At 37.8% G+C, this 19,718-nt stretch overlaps 3 protein-coding genes across 10 annotated transcripts; 1 reads left to right on the top strand and 2 right to left on the bottom strand.

Annotated features, from left to right (window-relative positions):
- The first annotated feature begins 3,064 nt into the window (after window positions 1–3,064).
- Window positions 3,065–9,096, top strand: cmb (combover). Of its 4 annotated transcripts, XM_018025078.2 has the most exons (18): window positions 3,065–3,221; window positions 3,362–3,637; window positions 4,068–4,185; window positions 4,266–4,405; window positions 4,484–4,582; window positions 4,692–4,805; window positions 4,988–5,113; window positions 5,183–5,353; window positions 5,428–5,727; window positions 5,790–6,141; window positions 6,210–6,347; window positions 6,419–6,848; window positions 7,634–7,747; window positions 7,824–8,081; window positions 8,149–8,326; window positions 8,410–8,607; window positions 8,681–8,803; window positions 8,874–9,096. In XM_018025078.2, the coding sequence occupies exons 2-18, from the start codon at window positions 3,482–3,484 to the stop codon at window positions 9,036–9,038; spliced, it is 3,180 nt and encodes a 1,059-aa protein (XP_017880567.1). In that variant the 5' UTR covers window positions 3,065–3,221; window positions 3,362–3,481; the 3' UTR covers window positions 9,039–9,096. The 4 variants fall into 4 exon arrangements, with proteins under 4 accessions (XP_017880567.1, XP_017880568.1, XP_017880565.1 ...); XM_018025076.2 differs by having other exon boundaries at window positions 3,066–3,221; window positions 4,988–5,353; XM_018025079.2 differs by lacking the exon at window positions 4,692–4,805 and having other exon boundaries at window positions 4,988–5,353.
- Window positions 9,097–9,145: 49 nt separating this feature from the next.
- LOC108625241 (uncharacterized) lies at window positions 9,146–10,888 on the bottom strand. The gene is made up of 2 exons (XM_018025080.2): window positions 10,259–10,888; window positions 9,146–9,595 (listed from the first exon to the last, which is right to left on the bottom strand). The coding sequence occupies exons 1-2, from the start codon at window positions 10,659–10,661 to the stop codon at window positions 9,264–9,266; spliced, it is 735 nt and encodes a 244-aa protein (XP_017880569.1). The 5' UTR covers window positions 10,662–10,888; the 3' UTR covers window positions 9,146–9,263.
- Window positions 10,889–11,088: 200 nt separating this feature from the next.
- Window positions 11,089–17,410, bottom strand: LOC108625201 (neuropeptides capa receptor). Of its 5 annotated transcripts, none has more exons than XM_018025001.2 (8): window positions 16,948–17,410; window positions 16,808–16,884; window positions 15,356–15,446; window positions 15,047–15,243; window positions 14,204–14,443; window positions 13,064–13,415; window positions 12,612–12,873; window positions 11,089–12,464 (listed from the first exon to the last, which is right to left on the bottom strand). In XM_018025001.2, exons 1-7 carry the CDS (start codon window positions 17,058–17,060, stop codon window positions 12,633–12,635), a joined length of 1,311 nt encoding a protein of 436 aa, XP_017880490.1. In that variant the 5' UTR covers window positions 17,061–17,410; the 3' UTR covers window positions 11,089–12,464; window positions 12,612–12,632. The 5 variants fall into 5 exon arrangements, 2 of the variants coding, with proteins under 2 accessions (XP_017880490.1, XP_017880489.1); XR_003389218.1 differs by having other exon boundaries at window positions 11,090–12,249; window positions 12,319–12,464; window positions 16,808–17,410; XR_003389217.1 differs by having other exon boundaries at window positions 11,090–12,231; window positions 12,319–12,464; window positions 16,808–17,410.
- Window positions 17,411–19,718: the final 2,308 nt, after the last annotated feature.

Raw genomic sequence — 19,718 nt, 5'->3', positions numbered from 1 at the left:
AATAGAATACAACGATCTAAATCCAGGATGCCAATGATTTTGGTCACCGTTAATGACAACGAATATCATGTTTGAAACGGAAATGCATATCTTGGTGCTGGTAAATTACATTTTAATCATGCGTGCAGGCACCCTTCCAAGTCACGTTTTTGTAATTGGCACTGCTCGAACCTTTTGGTTGTCAACGCAATCATGTATCTAGTACAAACTGCTCTGAAACAGGTTGTTTTCGAAAGCATCTGTTCTCCACACGTGATCGAAACGGTACTATTCGTCCTTTTACGAATATCGAGCTACCTGTTGATGTAAATACATGACACGCGAGCATTCTAATTGATATTGAAAATTAAATACCATTGACACCAAGCTAATGAAGCGAAATTATATTTACGTCCAGCGACGATGTCCCTCATTTAACGACTGAGCTAACTTTCTAGAAATTAAGGACTTCCAAGTGGATCGCGTTATAATTGGTTGGCAGAATTCATTAAAAATCGTCTGCCAGGAAATACAATTTAACGAGCGGCAATGGAATTTTTGCCAACCAGATTTTTTGGAGACTGGCATGGATTCTCGGGTGAGGCCGTAAAAAAACCTGTCGTTCTCATTCTTCACAGAAATAACCGTACGAAATTGGGACAAACGAAAAAGCTGGCCGGTGTTCAGCGACATATGCTATTCACGTGAGAGAAAATTTATTCCGCGTTTCACGGCCCGGACTAAACAAAACGCACCCGTTCCTCGTAATCGGTAACGATCAATCGCAAAGATGATCTATTCTGTTGGTTAACTAACGTTAAAACCACTTCATGCACGCCAACGAACGTAAATAAGTTTATTTAATGTTCAGATTGTAAACGTTGACCTAGATCTGAATAGCTGGACGCAAAGAAGCACAAAAATCAATTAAGGATATGCTTCAACGAGGGTCTCGCGTGTTGTGTGAAAATCAATTCCGCGTTGCGATTCGTTGAAACGAGTATCAGATGATAGGCCGAATCGACCTTAGTATTTGAAATTTAATTTATCGATCATTCGCGGTGAAATTATCCCAAGGTCACTAGTAGTATGCCACATTGCTGAATGAAAGGAACGTGAAATATCGATCATTCGTGTATGCTTTAGAAGCATCTATGTACCAGGTATCGCGCGATCGTTTCTGTATCATTCCATTGGTGCAGGCGTGCCACGTAAAGAAACAAATCGTCAAAGTATAAAGACGTTGCATAGCTGAGTTAGGTCACCGAGATCGATGCATTATGCAACAAGTAGTCAAGCTGAAATGCAACGTTCAGCCTGCTAGAGCAAAAATTCCATAAACACAAATGACATTCGTACAATTCAGATCTCGTCTCATCATACCCCCTACGCGCAGTAAGAATAATTTTTACAGCCTTCCTTGCGAGTGACGACTTCGTCCTTGCGTAATTTGATTGAACCTAATTAGCAATGATGCGCGTACGCGATACGAATCGCGAGATGACGAGAGTACATGATGGAATTTTGATTCGTGTCAACAGTAATTTATGCATATTGTACACACATGCACCTTCAATTCGAATCGCTCGAATCCCAGTTTTAAGTTAGCCAAGGAACAAACGATAAACTTGTAATACATAATTGTCTAACTATAGGTATCTACGTAAATGGTAAATGAGTTGACTGAAAAGATGCGATTGAATTGATCACAAAAATTTAATTGTATACTTTTAAGGACGTGCATCATAGATGTTCAATAAGTATATCGAAGTAGAGAAATCTAATGAATCCTTAATTGAGTCTTAAGTAGAAGTATATAAGCTTTCCATGTATTGTATGCTTACTTTCATAATTAACATACGAACGGGAAACGGGAAATTAAACATATTTAACATGAATTAAAGTTATACGCTTATCTTCCACAAAGTAACAGCACACATTTACGTGCTTAATTTTCAATTACTAATTAGTTTTTACAAGGTTCATATGTAAAAATCGGTATATGACACACATTGTATTCATAATTCGTTATGTACGAACGTGCACGATATAACCTCTAACACTTCGTACACATATTCCAGTATAACAAAGAATGAAATGCGCGATTAATACTCACAGGTACTAAGCCGTGTGTCTGTATCAACTATGCTACCGTAAGCATGTTGCCAGCTTGTCAGCATTTCACAGCGTCAGGAAATAAATCCAAGCGTACTCCAAGAAAATTGCACAGCATGCACTTATACACGAAACTTAACTAATAGCACACGCCCGTTCCGCAACCGTGTCAAACCGACGTAAAAGAAAACGAACGATTCCGCACTTGGCCTTAACGCAGACATACGGTGGCCGAGCACGATTAACCGATCCTGAATGCTATCGAAATTTCCCCGTTGTCGTTCGCTCTCAATGCTTGATTTTTCTTTTTGAAACGTTTCAGAGGCCTGAACGAATCAGTAGCACGGGAACGATACTTCGGTGAAACGCAAGTCGCATGTGCGACACTATAAAGATCTATGTCTTCTGTCATACGTGCTGCCTAGATTCTAAAGACTAGAGCACGTAGGAGTAGCGTACATGTGACGGAATCAGTTATTTATTATTAATCCCTTAGGCCATAAGGCGTGAAACAGCGTGCCTCGGCAAGTGGTGGCAATGGCATGGCTGCATACGCTCACATTAATTCCCTTCTTGCTGCGAGGTACCGCCACGTATCAGCGTAAGGAGCGAACTGTAGCGCAACCAATATTTGACTCCTGTTTTATAAAATAAACAGAGATGCATCGGTATATATTGTCGACATCGAGAAAATAGCTAATTAAATTCGTTATACTATGTTGTACTTGAATATTCGATAATGTTAACATTTAATCCTCTACATAAAGTGTATATTAATTGTCGTTTCTTTGCAAAACATTTCCTTCTAGCGAGAGAAGCACTATACCAATATTATGAATAATTGTTTCTAAAGTTGGAATTTTTAATAATTATGTAGTAGTTTTAAATATTTTGTATGGTATTATAATTTTATATCATAATCTCACTAATCTACTTGTGTATACTTACCGTACATCGTATACAATAACATGTCAAACAAGTAATTTAAAAATGGCCGCAGCTACAAAGTAACAGTGATTTTGAAACTGCAATCGATATATTCTTATTAATCGTCATAGTAGATACGTCAATGGCCTAACTATTTATAGTATCTGATTCTTCTTAATAGCCCTGCCAAGTATTTTGACGTAAGAAGCTCGTGAATACCGATTCATACTTTTACACTTCCGCCTTGATTGTATAGAATTTCTCGAGATGATCTCTTAATTGTGCATTGTTTATTCGAAATGCACGTTCACATACAATGTCGTTTCTTTAATATTTGCAGGTAAACGACATTTTTCTGTTCGAAAATCGTGTACCTTTAAATACTACAAAAGTGCAGCAAGGTTAGTCGTCATCAGAAAAATACTTTTTGAACTGTGCAAGAAACAAAACAAAGGAGAATATGTCGCCGGGTATTAACGACGGCCCACGGAATACAGGCACACTTCCAAAAAGCAATCGAAGAAATGATAGAAATAGAGAAATGTCGGCTGCATATCTCAGTCAGGTTGCAAACCATTGTGCTTATCACGGATGTGCTGAGCATTCTAACAATTTGGTAAAATAACAAACAATATCATTGATATCTTTTTTATCTCGGATATATTAAGTATTATTTAGAGAATAAAATGTTTTAACGAATAAGTTCTAGTAAGTTTCAACAATCATTTTTACAATTTGTTGTTTCCATTTAAGAGTGTTAAAAGTAAATTGTCATTTAACAATTCCACAGAGGATTGAAAATAAAGTATTCAGTTTGATGTAACTTGAACTTTCTAAATGAAAACTTTATACAGCCATCTGGATATAGAAGTTTAAAAGATAATCTATTAATAGATAACTGAATAGTGGGGAAGTTCTCTCTAAGAATACATATCCAGATACAATTCTACCTCTGAGCAGTAGAGTTTCAGTATTTCACTCATCATTTGTAAGAAATTGTCTCTAAATAGAATTATATTTTTTCTTTCACAAATTACATGTGACAGCATCAGTTCAATTGGAACCCGGTTGGTGAACAGGAACGTTTAAGGGTAACGAAGAATAGTAACACAAGATCAACTTCTTCAGTGCCATCCACATCTTATCAACTCATACCTGAACCTGGTATATATTTAATTATAGTTGTTCATTTCCTCGTTTTTGTAATGTTTTTGGTAGTAATATTAAGATGTTATTTGTGGTAGATTCGTTTGGTAGTCGACGACACCGTAATTACAGTGTAGACAAATATTCCCACGGGCACAAAATGGTTCCACCTACTGATTCTGAAACCCAATCTCCTCCAAGACTCCAAGGAACGAAACCTTCTAACGTTGACAAAATGGTAATACGTATTTATTGAAATTATAAACAGTCATTATTTTACTAAAATTAATACTTAATCAGGATGAATTTGTTGCAGCCTGATAGGAGTCAAGTGGAATCACGTTTAAGTCAAATTAGGGATTATATCAGAGTTACATCGACTATGATGGATTCGCTTAATCAATCCAGCGATCCGGTAAGTACACAGAACAATAATCGTAGTTGATACGTTTTTATCTCGAATAAAATCTCGTTATTTTTGTTGTATTACTAAGTACTTTTCTATCTCTGTAATTGCAATGTAGCGTGCACAAGCTCAAAACGAGAAGTTAAGTAGAATGGTGGAGGATCTTTATGACAGTGAAAGCAAATTAACTAAACTGTTGGAACAATATAAAAATTGCGGAATATTTTGCGAGGTTATTAAACATACAAATCTATTATCTACTAACTAAACTAAAAGCTATTCATAACATTTTATGCGTGCTTGTTTGAAATCCGTAAATCACATTCCATGTTTATCAGTTTGTATATGAATGGTTTTTAAAATTTGATAAGTCGTAATGGTGAAGACTTCTACAAGTATATTTTCTTTCTTTAGAACGGTGAAAATAATAGAGAGGATGGAGAAGAAAACGGTGACGTAAATCGTGAAATAGAATTGCGCAGAAAAATGGAAGAATCACAAAGAAAGCTTGCGCAGCTACAGGAACATCAGGCTAGCTTGGTTGGCATGCAAATGCATGTTAGAAAGAGATTAAATGAAGCACGTCAGGCTCAACAAGTTCTTTTACAGCAAGAAAATCAAAGCACGGTAGCGTTACCATTACCCGCTAATGTTGAACAGCTTGAATCGGAAACAGCTGCGCTTAGGGGAAAATTAGCTCAACTTCAAACAAAGAAGAAAACGATGGATCATCTCGTAGCAGAGTTACAAGCTGTAGAAATGTCTGATAGGGGCAGTTGCGTTAGTATTTTAATCATTATATTAATTTGAGGTATTTACGAGTGATCGTATACTACAATTTATACGTATTCTAGAGTTCGGAAGGTTCAAGAAGTTACGCAAGAGACAAAGCAGCCGAACTGGAAGCAATGAAAGCGCAACTTGCTCATTTGAAATTGTTAATGGAAGAGGCAACAAAGGTACGCGAGTGCCTCGATTCCAATTCCGACCCAGAACCAGAAGTGGATATGAACGGTGAGAGCACAGTTGACATAGATGGGAACGTAGAAGAAAATGGAGCGAACGTTTTGTTCGACCGTCAAAGTGATAATGATGAGACTGGTCACGAAAAGATTAGAAACATTGGTGAAAGACCAAGCGTCGAAGAAATTCAGGTATAATTCTAAACATAATGAAAATTTTCGTTCTATCTACAGCGGTGAAATTTAATTTACAGGCTGTCACGCGAGAACTTCGAGAACAGTCTGAACTGTTACAATCGACTAGGGCAGAGTTACAACGATTAAAACAGCCACAGTCAGCGATGCAGTCTAATTCTACAGCGATATACCCAACTTTAACTCCGCCTCCATCGCTTACAGCCTCAATCAGTTCCGAAAAGAAACAAAGTAATAATAGTAATTTTGAAGTTCAATCTACTCAAGGAAAAAAACGACAAAGTGAAGCCTCGCCTAGTGTCGGTCGCGATATGGGAGGACCAACCGAATTAAATAGCCACAGAAGTTCCAGTTCACATATTAGTCATACGAGTACTCCAGCTAATATCTGGCCACCATTAACAACAATTGGTAGTAAATATTATTTATAGTTGCAATATTTATTCACGGTCTTAAAAATATATTTCGATATCATATAGGAGGATCCAACGATCAAAGCGTGGATGGAATATCTGAGAATTTAATGGATATTGGACCTCAAACCACAGCGATCGAAAATGGACTTAATGCAAATTGGTGGGCACACCCTCCGCCACCGTTAAACCAATTACAACACGGTAAGATATACGGTACAGAAAAAATTATCATATATTCATGTAACATAATAAGTTGTCAATATTATTCTCAGGTTCAACCGAGTATTATCGCCAGTTATTGTTAGGTTCTCAAGCTCAACAACTTCAAATGATGGGTACTACAATACAACAATGCTGTCAACTTTTATGGTCTCAGCAACGTGAATTACAAGCTATGCGGACAGCTATTACACAATTACAAACTCAGCTGAGGCAAACCCAATTACAACAACGGAACAGTAGTGAGAATAACGATGAATATTCGAACATAAGTCGCAACATTCATCACCTCGGCGAGACATTAGACTCTACATTGCCACCAAGCTCGTCTTTACCAAATCTGGTATCGTTGCCAAATTCAGCTCCCGCACCGTCCCATACCACTGCAACTGGTTCCGTTAATTCTCAACATCAGCATCAACAACTGAATAATCAAGTTCCTCCTGGAAATAGGGCAAATAACTACTGGGACAATTTCAGAAGGTAATGGAATATACGAATGTCTATATATGTGTTAATCTATACGGATATCATTATTTATGTAAATGCAGTGAAGATGTTGTCGACCTTAGTACAACGATATCATTAATCAAAACAAGATTTTCGATCACATAATCATTCACTACAGTAATGTATTTGAGAAATTTGCAAAATATAGTAACATGTATTATTTATGAAATCAGTCTTACGTTTCTCTACATAAAATGATTGATGTTTTTTTTAATTAGATATCATTGAAGCAAACTGATTTTCTTCAATTTTTAATGAGTTTAGGTACCTCATATAATTGGATTGTGCACATCAATCTTTCATCTTTGTGTAAATCTAATGTATCATTACATACTGTAATAAATTTCACGGTCTATCTATGCACTTTTATGTCTTGTACTTTTTAATTACTACCCTCGTTTAAGCAATACGCACATAAACCCTGTCATAATTTGATTATGTAGACCATTGGTTAGTAAATATGAACCTAAATGAGGATAGTATTATTGGTACGTAAATCACGGGTATGTAGCATAATCTTTAAAAGTATGTGTAATGTAATACATGAAAAATTTTTGTTTTCTACTAACCAGTAAGTCCAATGGACGATAATAGTAGCTTTTCACATACTGTGGCGATTGTTGTGTTTTTATTTTTGCAAATCATGCTGTCTTTTTTATCATCTTAACAGTACTCCACTTCCTTAAGCATGGTATTTTGGACAGTTTGAACAAAACTTTACTCTTAAAGTGATGTACATCATTTTTATACATTTTCAGTTATTCCAGACAAAACTTATTATCAGGAAATTCTAAAGCGACTGAGACTGCTTCAGGACCTGCTGTAAATTCAGCATCCGGAAATACTATATCCAGTGTTCATACTACCAATTTGTACGTAATTGCATATAAATTACTTGTAAGAAATTTGTAATGAAATGTTCAAAAACTTTTTGTTTCTTAACTAAAGGAAAGACAAACGTAATCGGGATCAAGCAGCTGATAATACTCCTTTGCCTTCATTAAGTGGAGTGGAAGCGCAGTATTCTTCGAATTTGCAATTACAATCAAACCTGCAGCCACAAGAACGAGAAAACACTGTTGTGCGAAACAATAATTTAACAAATGAAGTATCTCAACAGCAATTGGATAATTTTTGGGAAGAAGCGCATTCATCGTTTGGATTTCCACCTGCAGTAAATGATGACAATCCTCTACAAAATCTAAGGTAAACTTCTCCTATTAAATCACTCGCGCATATTAAATTTTTTTTTAAAATAACATTTATTACGTAGTTCCGAAATGAGAGAAGTGCTAAGTTCACTCATCTCCGCAAACAAACAAGGACCATATTATTTAGTTATCATATTAAGGAAAATCAAGACAATAATCGAGGATCACAGATTACGACCTCGTTTATTGAGGTCGTTGCGTGCTCTACAATGTGATGCACAGTCTTTAAGCAATCCTTTGGTTTGTATAACGCACAATTCTGACTAGTTTTCGCACGTAACGCTTATACAGTAAATGTGTTTTTATCTTGTAATATTTCATAGAATGAAACGACTGATCACACTGCAAGTGAAAGTTGTCAGTCCAGTGATGAAGATTCTGAAGTAGATGGAGTAGTGTGGAGTAGATGGGGTAGGAGAGCAGGGAATCAGTCTATGGGAGAATTAGTTGCATCATCGGAAACAGCGACTGCATCATCTCCTACAGCGCATATTCCATTAATAGATCGCTCAAACACAATAGTAAGTTTTGTTAATTAACACAAAATCGGAGTATTTCATTAAGAGACGATTCAATGTACTTTTCGTTTTACAGGGGGCATCAGGTTTCGCTGACACCGCTTGTGCTTTACCTGAATTATCTCCTATTAAACCAGGTAACAATGAAGATTTAGCAGAAGCAGATCAATCAAGGCCTGAATCCACTGGTAATCAACAGGTAATCCAAGATCACATTTTGATTACAAGTATCTAATGGAGCCAGAAATATAATTAAAATGCATTAACAGCTTCCCGATAACGAAGAAAAGGATGAAGAGGATCTAGGTGAGGCAGCTGGTCAGACAGAGTCTGCTCAAGCCAGATTCGAAATGGAGTTTGAAAACCTAACTGTTGAGGACGAACAGCGATCGGCTGGGAATCATTTTTTAATGTCGGATGGAACATTTTTCTAAGTATTATTATCCATTGCCTTAAATACTTTTTAGAGCATTAATTAATCGATGATAATCATCAAATGCATTCATCTTTTTTTACACATAATCCGCATTAATAAAGATCGTAGTTTAGAAAAGTAAGTATTTATTTTTAATTATATAATACATGTCAGAGTGCATAGAATGTATGCTTTGTGACAAAAATACAAAAAATATAAACATTAAAAATAGTTGTCACTTGACTTAAAACTCTGTCTCAATGCAATCGTTGTCAAGTAGTTGCAATCTGTGGAACTGATGGGCAGAGCACCCGTGCGTCTCGAATAAAATTTTTTCGTATTCAATATCATTTTCAATTAATTTGCACCCATCATTAGACAATAATTGTCTACAATTTAAACTAATTAATGGATCATGACTACCGGCTGCCCAAGAACTATTGTTGGTAATCATAAATTGTTCCATATTTGTATCGATGGTATTTACATGTAGAGTTTCCGACTTTGAAGACACACCAGTCGATCCATAGTCCTTTGTACTTCTCGTGTCAAAATGTATATTGTCCTTACCACCGCCTCTGAAAGGAAACCCACTGCCTTAACTCTTGACTCGGTTAGATATCTTCTGCGTGTACCATTTTGTCGGCAATTTATATCCTTACCATCGCAAAAAGATCGAACTTACTAAATGTCATTTAGTCTATGAAAAAATATTAGCATCCTTGTGCTTTCCATTGCATACCATTATCCATGGTGCAGAAGGTGCAGGATGCATTAAGCTTCAAAATAAATTTAATGCCAGCATCGGATGAAAATCTCTGTGGCTAGATGTAAATATACATACAACCTTTTCCTCATAATGGAATGGCAAATGTATATACATATATTCTAACATTCATTAATAGCGAATATAAAACTAAAGCGATCCAATTAAACATATATCACGATCACAAACATGGCACGCGTTTTCTTTTTCTGTTCTAGACACAACTAAAACTATTCGACACACACAATAAATTTTAATCATCATAAATATCTTTTCGCGCGTAAAAATTCTCCCGCCAAAACATAAAGATAGGAGACACGACCTCTAACAAGACATCTTTGAAACATGTACGAATATGAATTGATATTGCGGTCTTGCAAAACTTGTCTTGACAATTAGAGAAGTCATATGTACGCATATGCTTTTTATAAAAATACATTACACAAATAGTAATATTATAAATCCTATCCTACCTTTCCGGCATTTCTTCATTTGGCTCGCAGGGCAGGAATCATCGTTGCATCGTTTCCGGTTCCTGCGTCGAAGCGCGTTCGTGTCGTGAACTGCCGCCGAGCGAAATTGTTTCTCGTCGGCTTTTAGCTGATGCTCTATCGAGACTTCTACAACTACAGGACCTTTATTCAAACACAGGGATCTCATAGAATAATCGTAACCGATGTCATCAATTTCCATATCTACATCGTGAGATTGATGACTGAATATCGGCGATTTCGTGAGTCCACCGTATCCGAAGGTACCAGCGAATTGATTTTCTTTTCGACAATGCGGCACGTAACCACGTAACATGTTTGACGACACGAACGACTGAACAGCGGCTCTCCTCATGTTATACATCGCATCGCTCGTTACCGCCATACTGACTCTTCGTTATGATCAATGTCCAATATTACGACGGAGCAAAGAAAAAAATGATACTAACGCGTGTCACTTTAATGTGATTATACGCACGTTTGATTATGCGACAGTAGTAAGAAAAACCGAGGACACTAAACAATGGACACAACACGCGAACACACGTTCTAAGAGTAGCAATGAATATGGCATGTGTTTCGGTTCGTTCGTTGGTTCGTTCGGCTTCGGTTCGGGTTCTCGGACTAGAGACCGAATACGGTCGAACAATGAATCGGCAACGTTCGGCTTTCCGCGCTCGACTTGCATTTGGTTCAATTCTTCCAATCCCCACCAACACTTGTAGGTATGTATTTCCAACAATCGACTCATAAACGATGTTTATATTACTTGCGTCGAGTCAAAATCAGAGTCTGATTCATTTTTCCAAAATTATTGCTTACGAGATTGTACTTTAAATATTTGAATGAGTTACGGTACCGTTCCAAATGCATATCTACTACGATATGAATAATTTTCAAAGTGATACATGACTTACGCTGGTTCAACATGTTTCTTAAATAATTTTAGTGCACAAGTGCATCAATTACCTCCTTTCCTAGTAGTATATTACTATACGTATATCAAAACTATGCTGTTAATTGTTCACAACGAAGACTTACAACTTTAATATTAAAGCTACGCCTGATTACTCTAATTTGAATTTAAAATATTAAATATTTGTTCGTAAAGTTCAAAGCGTGTCTGAAAACGTCTTGAAAGTTTCAATAATTTTCAGAGAAGCAATAAAATTTTGTAGAAAATTCATTGACTGAGAAAAGACCAATATTTTTTAAAAACATTGAGGTACATTATTTCAGATTAAAGTTGCACAGTTTCGTTGATAAAAAATATCACAGTAGGTAATATGTTCTCTGCTTTCATCCAAGAGTAAATACAGAGAGAGAGAATTGGATATTCGAAAATCTTTATTCATTTATTTTCCATATTCGATGGTGGCAAATATTAGATGGGAAAATATCGACGACTATCTTCACCTTTCCTTTTCCTTCCTCAACTCGTTCGAAAAAAGTTTCCAAGTCTTGAATGTTTAAAAAGCTCTTGGCAGTACTAAGGTGAGCTCCATATCGAGTAATATATGGCTAAAAGAACGCCATCGTTTTCTAGAATTCGGGAATTCGTAACTTCTTAAAATAACTAGATCTACATTTCATGAAACGCATTAAAGGAATATATTAAATCGTATAAAAATAGAAGGGGGATTTGAGTTTGAATAAGGATATAAATTACCAGACGTAATATAAAGCGACATTTAATGTGGTAATATATGCTTGTTACAATTTCAGACGAGACGTATTTACGCGCTTAATAGATTCAGGTCCACTGATAAAGTTGCAGATTCGTGTTGCACTCGGAACGAGCTGATATCAACAGTTAAGTGCAATGAGTTACCGAAACCACATCGATACTGTGTTAAAAAGTGAGTACAGTTTATAACATTCGAGATCGTTATAAAACATCAGTACTCTGCACATTTTAACACTTTCATTTTTCTGTTCACCCGCTTTCATCGTTTCTGAAATTGTAGCAGTAGCTTTTATTGATATGAATATTTTAAAGACTAGTTAAGCGTAATAAAAAGAAGACATTCATATGTACATACTTCCTACCCCTAATACTCCCAAATGAAATTTCACGGCCATCAAAGGGCTGTTTAATATTCTCAATCGATTCTAGCGTGCACGTGAAACCCAGTTTTTCGTTGCTCCCAAAGCGGTGAAGGAATTTCGATACACGCGAACCCTTCACCTTAACAAGATAAGTCGAAGATTAGAGATGCGTCGCGGAAAGTAATCCCTCATCTCAAGGATTTATAGTTTATAGAATACGATATTGTGACCATGAGATTAGGATTAATTCTTTGTTCCAAAGGATCAATCGGATTTTTTGTTTCACCTCTCTTTCACGGCTCGGCGATCAAATATGCGTCTCGTTCGACAGCGCGTGGGAGTTATCGGACATTTGGCATTTAAGACGTCCGTTTTTCGCCTGTACGAGGAACGCCAACTTCTTTGGCTCTTGTAAAAAATGCACACTTTTGTCCGCCGTCAATGAATCGCTCGCAACCGTGTTACGTCGTTTCACTCTCTCGTCATCGTCCGAATTTAATTGAGCTGTCACGCGCGAATTGTTTTCGACGCTGCCCGTCATGCTGTACCTGTACCGGGAGCGAAAAATTCCCGAAAATGTTAGCATTCTTTTAACATCAACGTCAGTTATATACCTTGAAGGCAATTTAACGTGATACTGATAATTGGAAACAATACACGAAGATAGACGCCAAATTAACTAAGAACGAGGGAAGATCCCGTGGGACATGTCTTTAATTACAGTGTAGCTGAACTTACTTCATGGTACGATGATAATTCACGCTTCTTACTCGAAACACTTGGGATCCTCCGCTAGGCCCGGCGCCACAAATTGTACTTGATTCCCTCATGCTACTCATTGTCAGGCCAACTCTGCTAATGGATGGATTGTTCGGTGAACACCGACAAGTTTCCTTGAAAGCATTTCTGTATTTCACGCTCATCACATTATATAGAATGGGATTGATGGTCGTGCTGAAGTAGTAAAGACAACCGGTGAGCGCGTACACCCATTGACTCACATCGTCGGACATCGTGACCTGATACACGTATAACAGACGCTGTACGTGAAACGGCGCCCAACAGATGAAAAATGTGATCACCACAGCACCTGTGGAACCAAGCCGCACGATTTCTTTTCACCCAGCCCTCAAAGTTACCCCGAAGACACGTAACAAATATTCTTTAAGTTTATAACAAGTTTCATTTGAAGACAATATATGTATATATATATATATATATACGCGTATTTCCTTTTTAACTTCTTGGAAACAGATATCAGAGTGAACTTTTGCGGAAATAGAAATCTATCTGTATCTCACCATATCATATTAGCTAACAGCGCTTTTATGGAACTTGAAATGTAAAATCTGAGATATCAAAAGATTTGGTTATGCGGCAATGCTTTTTGAGACCACTCTAATGCAAATATTGATACGGCGGCGTGTGCAAACGTTATTGAAGGAGTGAAATAAAATTGTTAGCTCTGAATAGAGGGAGCAAAAAGAAAAATCTAAAGACGCCACACGTCGCGGTAATATATCTTGTTCGATAGATATGTATGCGTGTTACATATTTCCTAGGGATGCATTTTTGCTCGTTACGCTTTATCGACAAGGTGACAATTGTCTCGCAATATGACATTCCCGTGCACTGCCGCGAAACTTGGATATCGACATCGGTTTCCTCGTCAATTTCTGAACACGCTCCCTGATATAATAATATACCACCCGCACAGAATAAAGCCTGTCGTCGCGGGTAAATCAGCGGATTTTCTGTGTTTACTCATACTACAGCCGTGAGGTACGCGAGGCTGATCAACGTATTTATAAGGAACGCATTGAAATTCCACAGGAACCAGTGTCGTTGGGTGATATTTATTTAAGACCAAACATTTACTCAGCATTCGTGTGATGGTCTTCCGTGACTGAGCCTGCTTCGTTTCCCCATGAACAGATCCCTCGACGTTCATCGACAGCGTGTCTTTTTGTATCTTCAACCCTATCCGCAGGTAGAGCACCGCGATAAATGCCATCGGCACGAGGAAGAAGAGGGTACAGCTGAGCTGACAAATCGGGAAGTCGGGCATGTTTTCTCTTAACATCACGCAAATCGCGGATTCTTCGAACAGTTTCGAATCTGAAAAGCGGGACGCACCGGCGTAGCGATTAGCGTGCTGAAACAACGATTGGAGAGAAAAGGAGAAAAATAAAGCAACGCGGATCGATTTTGAAAGGGGAACTCGTCCGACAGCTGATGAAACGCGGATGTCTGCCTCACGACGAAACTGCATGCGTCAACAAACGATTTTGACACGCGCACTTTGCTTCCGTTTGTTCTCAACTGACATTCCCGATTTTCCATCTATACTGACCAACGCGATATTCAATGGATTTTCTGTATGATACAAACGGAAACTCGATTACAGTTTACAATGGTATATGCTGAATAAATATCAACCTCGATAATGGATCCGTATTTGCTACATCGGCGTTAATCGGACGTTTTGTAATGGGAAGCAAGATCGATACGTACTATTGGTAAATCTAGTCTTCAACTTCGAAACTTTTGACAAGATGTCCAATTTTGTTCTCCGGCATGCTTAGACGCGAAATTTCTTTAGACAAAAACGTGTAACTCTATACGATGTACTTTATGGCATGGCACCTTTAAGGATTAGTCTACTAGTTTAAAAACATAGAGAACACAGGAAAAAATATCATGTCCGAAAGGCACACTCACTTTCTGGATATTCAACGTAATCGACGTCGATGTAAACAGCGAACGGGATAGCAAAAATCAAAGCTATCAGCCATATACCGAATATAGATCGCATTGAACGCTTCAGACCACTCCCGTAATGACGAAGTGGATGATAGATCGCCAAATATCTTTCTACCGAGAACGCCACTATAGTTAGAACCGACACGTAAGAGGACCTTCAAACAAGGAAATTGCGATTCTTTCAAAGTACTATCTCCCCCGCATTATCTGCCGTAATGCTAGAATTATCGACATTTGTCATCTTTATCTAGAATTTCGACGACTCACGTTTCGGAGACGTACGCTCTCAGTTTGCATATGCCCACTCCCCATTGCCATGGATATTGTCGCCAAAATATGTTCAATTCGAAGGGTAAGCCTGAAAATCGATCACAAAGTCCGTACTTAAGCTTTTTCCGTTAATTACGCCCACTGCTTCGCAATTATTAATTTACACAATGATAAAATGGTTGTAGAATCGTCACGCTCAAAGAGATATCGTTTGCAGTCGTTCAGTTTCTCTTTGCGATCGACTTATTTGCGAATAATTAAGATTCTCTTAAGCTTGAACGAGTACAGAAAATATGTTTCGAAAGTGCGAATCGCGGATGCGGTAATTGACTTAACGAGGAAGTCAACTCCTTTCACACTCCGCCGACTCGAGCTGTTGCACTATAATTAAATAATTGAAGAACAAGAGTCTATTAAATAAAAGTGAGTAAATGTCGATTAACTAGGTTTGCATACATCGATCTACACAAATTTATTCGGATCTCAACTCGATCTGTTACAAAAAAAAGCGGACAAATGAGTGACGATCTCCTTCGTTTCTTCGAAGCAGATTGGACGACTTGTTAGGTACATGACAATCCTGCAAACACAATTCGCCAAAAAAATTTCGCCATAAAATTTAGAATCGAACACCACGACAATAGATAATAAACCACATATTTACACTTTGACATTTCAATGCTTTTTACCTTTGCTCCTATTCTCTGACATCACATTATGCGATCAAAAATTTTGTACAGAGTCAGTCAGTTAGAAATATCATATGCAATAACTTGTTTTTTCAGTTACTTTACCTTAACATGATGTGTATAAACTTATTTTGCGAACATTAAATGAACACAGCTCTAAGTTCTAAGGAGTCAAAGTACATATGTCTGCCAGGCTTTAAAATAAAATTAATAACTATTGGATAATCTTATTATCTCATTTCGTATGTACATACTGGAAGTTATTATAACCTTTGGACTTTGCAACTCATCGCAGCTTGAACGTACGAACAGTTTAAGCAGAGAAAATTGTAACTATTTGCCAAGTGCTACCATATATTTTCCTTTTCCCATATTAGTTTTTATTTCCGTCACGAACTGGAGAAATACGATGCACGATGGTAGTCCCACTATCCCACAAGTAGTAAATATCGACGATTTTCATCAATGAAACACGTTCGTTTAAATTTTTTCAAAACACTGCATCCGACGTTCTATTCGATTATGAATTAGACGAAACCGAACAGGTTTAACACTATTTTTCATTCATAGTGGGTTGCAATGACATAAATCATCAGAAGTAAGAAGCTTAGAACCATGTAGTATAGCTCTGACATAATTCTTGATCTATCCGAACAAATGATGCACGTAACATGTAGTGTTGCATAATCTTATCATCTTTTAATTTCGTTCAATTTAATTCGAATTGGAATTGTTGCATATTATGCACGTAGAAACTTACCTAACACCAAAAGCAGCAAATCGGATATCGCCAAGTTGAATAAATAATAATTCGTCGCAGTCTGCATAGTCGTGTTTCTTAAAATAACAATGCAGGTGATCACGTTGCCTACGAATCCGGTTACAAAGATGCAAACGTACGCGAGAGTGACGGGAAGTACCAGCGTCAAGGGTAAATACTTGGGGCCCCGTACCCTTTCCAAATAATCCGCTTCATCGCTAATGTTCTCGTAATAGTCGCCCGACGCGTTCATTATTCACGAGTCTCACAATCAGTCACTATTCGCGAGACCGTTCGGTCGCTTTTCTTATTTGAGTCACGCGGCAATAAACGACCTCACTCACTCGAAAGAGAATTAACATTCTTCTACCGGCTATCTCCCTTTCGCAACAAATAATTTGTAATAATCCGTTCTCCTCGTGTCGCTGAGTCCACAGAAATCTCTTCATGTTTCAACGAGTTACTCTTTCAATGTTACTCTCCCGCCGAGTTGACATTAGAATTTTCTACAGGGTCGTCGCGATACCGTTGAAATAAAAACTGCAAATCTCACGACGGGATCTTAAAAGTGTACCGTTTGCCGGATGGTGAACAAGTGACGACTCCCGGAGTTGCTCACCTTTTGCTCACCAGGCGCTCACCCGCCACGCACCCAACCCTCCGCTTCAACCCCCGTCTTCTCGTAACTGGACCAATAAAATCGTGCGCACAGTTTCATTCGAAATATTTAACAGTAATTTCATCGCGCTGATTACCGAAGGGAATTCCCGTACAAGCGTCCGTACAAGTCCGTAAGGCTACGAAAGCTTAACATCCAACAAAGGGGAGACTCTGATAATCTGGATATTTACAGAACTTTGCAAAGGGAATTCATTACTGTTCCAACACTTTACAGCCGACCACGAAAAGCTAGACATTCCTTCGCGTTTCGTGTTAAGAGATCCGTGAAGTTAAACAAATGTGATGAATTTCTCTAAGCAGAACTATGAATGGAATTACACGATGTTTTAAACGTACATTCGTTCGAATAATGCCCTGTTTATTAAAATTTATTTCATTTATTGTTTTTATCATTCTCTGATTTAATTCAGTATATTTTACAATTAAATATTTCGGAGTCTGAAACGAATATACGCGATGTAACATTATCATTTCTTCGTATGACAATCATTTGACGCCGTTCATGATGAGAGGAAAATTTAATCAATAACTTATTTGCACGCGGTCTCGTTACAAGCTTCATCGTCATTGAAACTTTATTATACTTGACTAATAAGCAAGCATTTCGATGAAACGTAACGATGAAAACACGTAATATCACGTAGCAATTCGGAATTTGGGAAAACACGATTTATATTTTAATATTGAAAACAATCTGTGAAGCACAAAAGTCTGGCATTTATTTCGATTCGTCATGCAGGCCAAGTATGATAAAGAACAATTGTATACTTTGGATGAATCAGGAGAACTTATAGGATTAATTGAGAAATTCTGATTGCGTGAATTCTGCTTTTCTCGCTGTACCGGTTTAGCTTTGTGACCTTAGAATTTCCATTTTATCGCGTAGTCATTCACGAATCTTGTTTCGTCCTATTGTCCCCAGGCATTCCTCTCCAACGTGTGATTTGCATCCATTTGCATATTCCGCTCGTTGCGAAAGAATCCCTCGAACTAGCGTTGAATACGCGGGGCAATCTTTGATGCCCGTTTAATGCGTTCGCGATTATCGACAGTGCCAAGGAAGAAGTGAACCGCGTCCTTCCTCGGTCCGTGGGTCAAGGATTTTCGTACGACGTTTCCCCCGTGGCTAAGTCGCGCGATCTCGATCGCTCGTTGTGGCAGGTGTATCTGTTTAAAATGGCACAGGACGAATGGATCTTCGTACTCGAATGGAATCTCCACTGGACGGGCATACGAGTCGAGGATTAGAATCAACGTGCCAAGAATAAAAATGTAGAGAATGAACTGAAAAACAGGCGATAGTTTAGCGCTGAAGCAGCCGTACGTTTCCTTTGCTCGACGTAAGATTCGCAGTTTTTACATTAGCTTTGATAGAAAATAAAGGTAATTAAGAATGCTCTGCTCGTCGTTGGTGAATGAACGTGGACAAAAACGGAAACAGAGCGCGAAACTTTATTCTCTCTGTTGTCTTTCAATTATGTACGTCTGTGTACTTTATATTTTATATTTTACCTTTGATCGTCTTCCTACCGAGACAATGCGTTACGTTTCCTCGTTTTTGTCCTTATTCAGTCCACGAGGAAGTGTTTTTTATGGATGATAAGCGTTTTGCGATTTACAAAACGTTGCGTCTGAAAAAGGAAAATGGGAAATCAATAGGGCAGCCCGCACTAGGAAACAGGAGCGAGCTCTAACAATGATCATCGCTGTTCTAAGAAGACGATGTTACCCATTGCAATGATTTCTCTCCCGTCAGTTGCACGAGGATAGTTCCTAAAATGCACTCGTGTAAGGTCAAGCAAAATTCATTCGCCACGAACGCGATCAATTCCGCTAAGCAACGCAAGCATTGCAACAAAACGGATCTTTTCATTTTCGCATTCCTAAGATATTGTTTGTAACATTCTCTCAACGATTCGGGGATGTTGAGCGAAAAGCTCCGATTTAGGTTACACTATTCATTATGACAGAATGGGGAAAACATATATGAAACTGACGCGTTCATCTGTTCGATGGTGAAAATGAGATACTCGGAAGTTCAATAGGTATGATTTAAGGATGCATTGGCTATACAGTCAATCCCAAAAGTTTATGTACCTTAGAAAAACGCGTTTCCTATAATTAAAAAGAAATCAGACGTCGGAAGAACAATAATTTTGGATGGAGAATGTTTACTTGTTAACATTCAATTGATTTCTAAACAATAAAAATTGATAAAATTTGTTATATT

This window comes from Ceratina calcarata, unplaced genomic scaffold (assembly GCF_001652005.2).
Source record: "Ceratina calcarata isolate Rehan_Ccalc_2016 unplaced genomic scaffold, ASM165200v1 scaffold35.2, whole genome shotgun sequence".
In the NCBI taxonomy this organism is placed as follows: domain Eukaryota; kingdom Metazoa; phylum Arthropoda; class Insecta; order Hymenoptera; family Apidae; genus Ceratina; species Ceratina calcarata.
The sequence above is the reverse complement of the archived record's forward strand: the minus strand, read 5'-3'. Positions and strand labels throughout refer to the sequence as shown.

What these genes read in the sequence shown, in the direction of transcription:
- cmb (XM_018025076.2), top strand. Translation starts at nt 3,482, where the DNA reads ATGTCGCCGGGTATTAACGACGGCCCACGGAATACAGGCACACTTCCA. An exon ending in TCAACTCATACCTGAACCTG is followed by an intron (nt 4,186 to 4,265) that starts GTATATATTTAA and finishes TATTTGTGGTAG; the next exon opens with ATTCGTTTGGTAGTCGACGA. An exon ending in GTTAAACCAATTACAACACG is followed by an intron (nt 6,348 to 6,418) that starts GTAAGATATACG and finishes TATTATTCTCAG; the next exon opens with GTTCAACCGAGTATTATCGC.
- LOC108625241 (XM_018025080.2), bottom strand. Translation starts at nt 10,661, where the DNA reads ATGGCGGTAACGAGCGATGCGATGTATAACATGAGGAGAGCCGCTGTT. An exon ending in AATGAAGAAATGCCGGAAAG is followed by an intron (nt 9,596 to 10,258) that starts GTAGGATAGGAT and finishes TTCCTTTCAGAG; the next exon opens with GCGGTGGTAAGGACAATATA.
- LOC108625201 (XM_018025000.2), bottom strand. Translation starts at nt 17,060, where the DNA reads ATGAACGCGTCGGGCGACTATTACGAGAACATTAGCGATGAAGCGGAT. An exon ending in TTTGCTGCTTTTGGTGTTAG is followed by an intron (nt 15,447 to 16,807) that starts GTAAGTTTCTAC and finishes ATCGATTTTCAG; the next exon opens with GCTTACCCTTCGAATTGAAC. An exon ending in AATTATCATCGTACCATGAA is followed by an intron (nt 12,874 to 13,063) that starts GTAAGTTCAGCT and finishes CTCCCGGTACAG; the next exon opens with GTACAGCATGACGGGCAGCG.